We start from the raw sequence: 8,163 nt of genomic DNA, 5'->3' as shown, positions 1-8,163 counted from the left end.
GGCCGCGGGAGCGCCGGGAACAGCCTGACTCAGCAGCCGGGCCGGGGGGGTGCGCCGCGGGCACAGGCACCGCCGCTCCGCGGGGCCCGCGGCTGCCCCCGCCCCACGGCGGGCTGCGGGGGGGGCGGCCGGGGGGGGCGGCCGGGGGGGTTGCCGGGGGGGCTGCCGGGGGGGGCGGCCGGGGGGGTGGCGGGGGGGTGGCCGGGGGGGCCTGCGGGGGGGGGCGGCCGGGGGGGCTGCGGGGGGGTGGCCGGGGGGGCCTGCGGGGGGGGCGGCCGGGGGGGGCGGCCGGGGGGGCCTGCGGGGGGGGCGGCCGGGGGGGCCTGCGGGGGGGGGGCGGCCGGGGGGGGCTGCGGGGGGGGGGCGGCCGGGGGGGGCTGCGGGGGGGGCGGCCGGGGGGGCTGCGGGGGGGGGGCTGCCGGGGGGGGCGGCCGGGGGGGGCGGCCGGGGGGGGCGGCCGGGGGGGGCCTGTCTGCAGGTGGGGGCTGCAGGTGGGGGACTACCGGGGAGGGAGCTGCTTGAGAGGTGGGCTGCCGAGGGCGGGACGACTGCTTGGGGCGGGGATGCCTGTGGGAGGGGGATGCCTGGGGGGAGCTGTCTGGGGGGAGGGGACTGCCTGGGGGGAGCTGTCTTGGGGGGGTGCTGCCTGCAGGGGGAGTGCCTGCGGCGGGGAGGGGCTGCCTTGGGGGGGCGCTGCCTGGGGGAGGGGGCTGCCTGGGGGGGAGGGGGCTGCCTGCGGGGTGGTGGGGAGCTGCCTGGGGGGGAGGGAGCTGCCGACGCGGGGGGGACCTGCCTGGGTGAGGAGGGGGCTGCCGCTGGGGGAGGGGGCTGCCTGTGGGAGGGGGCTGCGTGCCGGAGGGGGGGCTGCCCGCTGCCTCCAGGCATGCAGGCAGGAAACCCCCTCCCTGCTGCTGATAAGACCCGTTGGAGCAGATGGCCCCCCACAGCTTGGTCACCACGTGGCCACTAGTGTCACCTCCCCCCCCCCAACATCACACCCCCACCCCCGCTATCACTCCTGGCATCCCCCCCACATCGTGGTCCCCAGCATCCCCCCAGCTTCCCCCCAGCATCCCCACCATCATCTCCCCAAGCATGCCCCAGAGCATATCGCCAGCATCCCCCCCGACACCCCCCCAAAATTCCCCCTGCCCTTCCCTCCCACCCCGGTGCTGGCCTGCTCCGCCAGCCCAGCTCACCAGCATTTCGGAAAAGTTAATGCTAAATATACCCAGCAAGGGGGATCCCAGCTGAGGGGAGACACCCAGACACCCCCTCCCCGCAAAGCACCCGGCCCCAAGATCTCCTTGGGTGGACGCAGCCCGTCAGCCCCCCCTCGCCCTCCCCGTATTGCACTAATTAGTTCCTCCAGTAGCACAAATAATTCAACCAGCCGATTTTTCCACTTGTGCCCCACTGGAAGGCATCAGGAGGGGTTCATGGGGGTGCCTGGATGTCCCCCGGGCCACCCCTGCATCCCCCCCATCCCGCTCACAGCCTCCACCACAGCCCCAAGCTGGGCAGTCCTCAGCCCTGGGGGGGGGCATCCCCGAAGGACCCCAGCCCTGGCCTTGCATTCCAGCCCCGAGGGTGGAGCAGGGACGGGGACCCCAGCACCAGGTTTTGGGGCCCCCGGGGGCTGCAGTTTGCCTGGAGCTGGTTCCGGCCGCCCCGCCGGGTCCTTCCCCTTGCCCAGCCCCAGGGAAAAACATCAGAGTGGAAAAACAGGAGAGCGTCTGACATTGTTCCCGCTGTCACATGCGAGGGCAAAACCGAGAGGCCGGGAAAAATCTTCAACAATTGGTTTTGGCAAGAAGAGGCAAACCAGAGCTTTTCATGAATTTTTTTTTTTCTTGTTGTTGTTGTTGCTAGAAAGGTTGCTTTTCCTCCAGCGAGAGCTTGAAGGACAGCTTCTCACCAGCTCCATCCCTAAACCATCACCCCAGGACGGTGTAAACCTGGCCCAGATCTAGGAAAACCCATCGGGGCGTCGCAGGATCAGGCCCCCATGTCCCTGGGGGCTGCAGCTGGGTGCACGGGGGGGTCTGCACCACGTTATGCCCCACACCTTGGACCTGCCGTGGGGGCTTTGCTGCTGCAGGCGCAGGTTGGGGTGTCCTATGTTGGCATGGGGGTGGTGGGGGCAGACTGGGACATCTCCCCAGGGATTTGGGGTTCCCTGAGCTGCCAGTGCTGGCTGGGGTGTCCCACACCCCGCAGGGACGTGCTTCATCCCCGTGGCTCCTCCAGCCAAAAGCCACCCTGGCCAAGGGACACCCCGAGAGGGGCCGCTGCCTTGCAATGCTCCGACCAAAACCAGGGGGAAAATGTTATCCCAGGGGGGGAGAAAAATAAAACCCCACCCCAAAAGCAAGCAGGAAGCCCCAGATGCCTCTGGGCACCCCCAAATGCCTCCCCCAGACAGCCCCTCGGGTGCGTTCCCACAGCACACGTCTCCCACGAAGCACAGGCACTCCCAGCACCCTCCAAGCCAAACCCCGTAAGACCCCCTGACCCTGCCACAGGATCAGGCCCCTACATGACACCAGCCTGCAGCAAACTGGGGGGGGGGGGAATCGGGCTGTGCCTGGGGTCTGCCCCCCATCTGAAGTCAGTGCCCCAAGCTGGGTGCTACGTGGCTGCCCCCTTGCCCAGGGCTGGGACAGCTCAGCCCCCCCCCCGAAGTATTTACCCCCCCTGGGGCTGGCAGCCCCCCTGCCCATGGGGCAAAGGCTGCAGGAGCAACCCCCCACCACCCAACCCACCCCCCTTTTCTTGGGGTTTTTGGCAGGGCTGGGGGGGGCTTCCCGTTTGCTGAGCGGGGTTGTCTTTGCTGGGGGTGTCTGCAAGGGTGGGCATTGGGTGGGCACCCCACTGGAGACCCCCCTGCAGCCACAGCTCGGGATGGTACCGGGCGGGGAGCGCAGTGAGTTGGGGGTGCAGGGACACCCAGGGCTGGGCAGGGAAGGAGCTTCACCACATCCTTGCAGAAATTAAAATAAATTAAAAATAAGAAGAGGAACAGGCAGTGTTTGGCAAAAAAAAGGGTTAAAGCCGCGTGGAGGAGAAGAGGTGAAGGCCGAGGGCTGGCGGAAAGGGGGGGGGGAAGAGAGAGGGAGGAGGGAGGTTGGGGAGAGGGAGCGAGGCTGTGCAGAACATCCTGTACCCTCCTGGTAAAAACAGCCCAGGCGGAGGGGGGGGGGAACAGCGGGGGGGGGTGGAAAAACCTTTCAGCCCCCCCCATGTGAGGGGGGGAAACTGGGGGCACCCCGTGGGGGAGCAGGCAGGGATGGGAGTGCAAAGTGGGGTGCAACCCTGGTGATGGGTTGAGACTGGGGGGGGGGCTTGGGGGGTGCCCCACCCCTCGACGCCTCTTCGGCCTCATACTCCTCCTCGTTGCTGTGCAAAGCAGGACGGGAGGAAGGGGCACCCCAGTGCTTGCACCCCTCCATCGCTCAGGGTGAAGTAAGGTCTGCGAGGGGGGTGTGCATCCCCCCCGTGTGCCCCCCGCCCTGGGGGACCTCGCTGCGGCAAAATCTGCCTGTGCAAGGATGCCCAGTTCATACCCCCCAAGCTCAGGGTGTCCCCACCCTGGTGTAGGGCCCCCCCCCGTCCCCGGGGCTCACAGCACCCCACACGCACCAGGGGCCCCTTCCTGTGTTTGTTAAGACGCCGTGAGTCAGGCGTCTGGTTTTCGGTTTAAGCCAATATTTACCAGCCCAGAGCTGCCAAAATAAAGCTGCCGCTTCACCAGTAAATATAGGGCCGAGATGGGGGGGGTACCCCCTTCATGCACCCCCTCTAGCACAGCCACCCCCTTCCCACCTCTCAGGTGCCCCCATCCTCCTCCTGCCAACATAAGGACACCCCAAAAATGGGGACACCCCCAAATCCCCATTATATATACCAAGAGTTGGCCCAGGCTGGCTCCCCCCAATATCCCCCCTCTGGTGAGGGGGTGACCCCCAAAGCGGGTCTTAAGGGGTGTCAGGGCTGGGGGGGCTGGGTGCATTTCTGGGCCCCCCCAAGGCTAAGCTGCCCCTGGGGTTGGGGGGTCCCTGGTAGGCTTGGGGGTCCCCAGGGCTGGCGGGGGGTCCCAGGCTGTGGGCACGCTGCGGCTGCCCTCTGCTGGTCCCGGCACCACCGGAGCCCGGGCAGCGGCCGCATCCTGCCCATGCCAAGGATGCAGAGCCCCAGGCGAGGCTGGCCCTGGTCAGCAGGGCTCCCAGCACTCCCAGTATGTGTTCTGGGTGATGCCAGCCTGTCTGGGGTGCCCCGCACTGGCAGGGAGGACCCCACACAGATGGGGAGGGCAGGGGGAGACCCTGTGTCCCTTGTACCCTGCCCCATGTCCCCTCGCTCTGCCTGTGGGTGCCTGTCTGCTGCAGGAGAGCGGCTGCTATCCCTGTCCCCGTCCCCATCTCCCCCTTCCTCCAGCCTCATCCTGCACCCATGAGGACATCGACCTGGTGCCTCCTGCCAGGACCACCACGACGAGACCAAAACCCTCAAGGCTTTCGCCACCCACCACAAGTTTAAAATTAAAATCCAGGTCAGCATTTTGCTCTCTTGCAGCTCCGCCGAGCCAGGCTTGCAGGGGCCAGCGGGTCCCCAGAGCATCCCCTGCCTTGTCCCCGCGCTGCTCCCCATGTTGCTCCCCCCGGTGGAAATACCCCCCCCAGCCATGCCACCCTCCCAGCTGCATCCCCGGTGTTTCTGCAGGTTTAGATCCTCAAGCTGCTGGTCACCCTTGTCCTGGAAAGAAAGTTTCCTGCAGGACATCCCCAGCTGCCTGCTACAGGCCCTGGACCCCCGTGGCCCCCCACCCAGTGCAGAGCCGCCGTGGGGTGCCTGGGCCCTCGGGGCGATGGGGAGCAGCGCTGTGGGTGCCTGGTGCTCATTCTGCCCCCAGGGATAGAAACATGTGGGGTGAAGGTGGCACTGGAGAAGGCAAGAACCTCTCCCCTGCCCCATTGACCCCCTTGCCTCCTGCAGCCACCCCAGCTCTGCCAGGTGGGTACCTCCTCTTCCTCACCCCTCTGCAGCACATCTGTGTCCCCTCCCCTCTCCCAGACCACTGGGTCCGAGCTGGGCATCGCCCCCCCATAGCCCACCCTGCCCAGGGCACAGCTCCCCCGGGGGCAGAGTTAAGGGGATTTGCCGCCTCGCTGCCAGCCGGGGCTGCTCCCAGCATCGCCTCGCCCCAAGTCCACCCCGAATTCCCAAAGCTCCTGCATCTCCCACAGCCGGAGAAGCCGCTCTATGAGGTGCTGGTGGAGGAGCTGCACAGGGGCCCCCATGGTGTGTACAATCACTGCCTGTACGAGGTCCTTTTTGGGGGGACTCCCACCTGGCTGGCCACCTCCTGGCCACAACTGCCCACCCCGAGGCGGAGGTGCGGCTCCGGGCGCGCAGGGTCATCCAGAGTCCGCAGTGCGGCACGGTGGGGGCAGACGTGGCCACCAGGCACCCCGAGCACCCACAGCTTCGACACCTGCAAATCCCTCTTCTCCGGCAGCAAACCTTTTCTAGGGGATGTTTCCAACCAGAGCAGCCGCAGCGGGAAATAAATCGAGTCCCACACGACCCGAGCAACTCCCTCAGCTCCTGGGGCTGCGGCATCTTCCCCTCCCCTGCATCCCGTTTCCTAACGCTCCCCCTGAGCAGAGCTCGCCCCATGGCTCGCTGCTGGCCCAGCCCAGGTTATGATACAATGGCATACGATGTGCATGCACAGAGCGGTAAAGCCATCATGTCACTGCAGCTTTTTTGGGGACCTTCCGGCCCTGCTGCCCCCATGCCAGGCCGGAGGGATGCGTCGAGTGACAACACCGGCTTGCAGCTCGGCAGAAGATGCTCTTTACTTGAACCACTCGAACCGGGGCAGGTTTCCCTTTTCCTGCTTTTCCCCCTGGGGAGAGGGAAAGGCAGGGCAGCAGGGGCAGCACTGGGGGTCACCGGGGGGGTCTCTTCATTCACCGTGACGTGCCAGAGCCCCGGGGGTCCTGGCAGATGCCAAAGTCGCTGTTAGTGATGGAGCCCACGATGGTCTTATCAGCGTTGCAGGTCAAGCCATTCTCACAGGGGCACTTGTAGTAGACCCCATAGAGGCTCTGCAGGGAACCAAGGCACGGTGCAGTGCAGGGGACATGTCCCCGACCCCGGCCACCCCCGGGAGCAGGGGAGCACCTACCTTCGGGGAGCACTCCTGGAATTCGGCCGCCTTCGGCGCACATCGGGCCAGGCTCAGGCCGCTGACCCGGTGGCAGCAGTGGCTCTTGCACTGGGCGCTCTGCAGGCACAGCTCCCCTGTGTCCTGCACGGCGAGGCAGGGCGTGAGCACCCTCTCTGTCCCCCTTTAATCCCCCCCAAGCCGTGGGCCCGGTGGGTTTGGGTGGGTGTAGAGACCAGCTCTGCCTTTCGACTGGGGCTCAGCACCACAAGTCTCCCGCCCTGCAAGATTTCGCCGGTCTGGCCCAAAATACCACCCACTGAAGTGCTGTTTTCTGCTGGGCTGGTGAGAATAGGGCTGAGACACCTCAGGGGAAGCGTGGCCCTCCCCACTCCCTGCAAGCCCCCCAGGGAGGGGGTCCTGGCTGCCACAGGCAGCTGAGAGCTTCAGTCCCATACACTTTGAAGCTTCTCTGTCCCTCTACACAGCTGCTTTCCTGGGCTCTGAGATCCCTCACAACCCCAGAAAACCCAGCACGCCATCCCTGCCTGCCCCGGTTTCCCCAGCTGCAGCCAGTTTTGCTCTCGGCAGCTGCAGCCGTCACCCCAAGGCTCCCCCACGTAGCTCCTGCCAGGGACCAAAGCGCCATGGACCTCTCCAACGCCCCGATGCACCGTGCGCCCCATTGCAGCACTCGGGGCGTCCCCTGGCTGCGGCAGGGATGGGTAAGCATCCCTCTTACCAAGTTGAAGATGAGCCCTCGCTCCTGTGGCGGCGCGGGCAGTGCCGAGGGCAGGAGCAGCAGGGCCAGGAGCAGGCAGGGGGGCAGCACGTTGGCCATGGTGGGCTCGCTCATGCCTCTGCCACAGGGCCGGCGGGCGCTTTATAGCAGGTGTCTCCATCAGCTGACGTGGCTGCTCCTATCACACCCCAACTCGTGGCATTGGGGCAGGAAAACAGCGATGCCCGTGCTGCCAGGTGGTGCCGCGACAGGCACGTCTTGGCCTGTCCCCAGGTGACCATCCTGCACCAGCAATGCCAGCCTGCTCTTTGGCAGCTCCTTTGCCTGAAGTGAACACAAAGGATTTCGAGTCCTTCCTCCTCTCCTTCACCCTCCTTGCTGGGCGCTGCCGATGGGCTCATAGGCAAAGCGAGAGCCGGCACCACGGCAGGAGCTCTGCTCCATGACAAAGCACCCACCCCCAGATCCTCTATCGCTCGGATGTTATGATCACAGACACCAAGAAACCCGCTCAAGAAAGCCCAAAGCGTGGCAGGAGCAAGCCCACACCCCTGCTAGCACCCCACCGGCTTCACTCGGTTCTCCGGAGCCCACCCACGTCCCCATCCCGCAGGCCACCGCCGCACCCTACCCTGCCAGATATTTGCTCTCAGTGTTTCAGTGCCTGGGGGACGTGGTCGATAAAAGGAAAACAGCCCTGGGAACAGGACAGCTTTTCACACCCGCGTTGGCCCGGCTGCGCTTGATTAACACCCGGGCAGCCCTGGCCTTTGGCGGCCGTGGGGGGTGACGCTGAGGCTGGCACTGGCTGTGGGGTGGCTGCAACGTGGCGTCTGGACCCCACGGCAGAAGCTGAGCCTCTGCCGTCCCTCGGGATGCGGGGCAGATGTGGCTCCTGGAGAAAGGTCCCAAGGTGGCCAAAAAGGCCCACAGCCCCTTGGGGCAGGCCCTGGGGCTGCCCACGCTCCTCTGGCAGCAGGACACGGGGTGCCCCAGGTGCTGGCTGATGCCCTGGGGTGTCCTGGCAGCAGGATGAGCCCTTTCCCCTTCTGCAGTGGGGGCTGCGGGGATGCTCCCCTCCCTGCCAGCAGCCCCAGCCAGCCCTGGAGCTGACAGGGGAGGTCCAGGGGCCCACAGCCCCCCACCCCAATGGTGCAGCACCCCATGTACCCCACTCCTAGTGACACCATCTGGGAGGGCAGAGGGGAGCAGCCGAGGGGGCACAGCATTTGGGACACATCCTGGGGTG

At 66.3% G+C, this 8,163-nt stretch overlaps 1 protein-coding gene across 1 annotated transcript; it reads right to left on the bottom strand.

Annotated features, from left to right (window-relative positions):
- Positions 1 to 5,845: 5,845 nt before the first annotated feature.
- On the bottom strand, positions 5,846 to 7,275 carry CLPS (colipase). Its single transcript, XM_075115238.1, has 3 exons — positions 6,915 to 7,275; positions 6,194 to 6,316; positions 5,846 to 6,113 (listed from the first exon to the last, which is right to left on the bottom strand). Exons 1-3 carry the CDS (start codon positions 7,026 to 7,028, stop codon positions 5,976 to 5,978), a joined length of 375 nt encoding a protein of 124 aa, XP_074971339.1. The 5' UTR covers positions 7,029 to 7,275; the 3' UTR covers positions 5,846 to 5,975.
- Between the last annotated feature and the right edge of the window lie 888 nt (positions 7,276 to 8,163).

This window comes from Phalacrocorax aristotelis, chromosome 21 (assembly GCF_949628215.1).
Source record: "Phalacrocorax aristotelis chromosome 21, bGulAri2.1, whole genome shotgun sequence".
NCBI lineage: Eukaryota > Metazoa > Chordata > Aves > Suliformes > Phalacrocoracidae > Phalacrocorax > Phalacrocorax aristotelis.
Note: the sequence above shows the minus strand (reverse complement) of the source record. Positions and strands in the feature narration are given on the sequence as shown.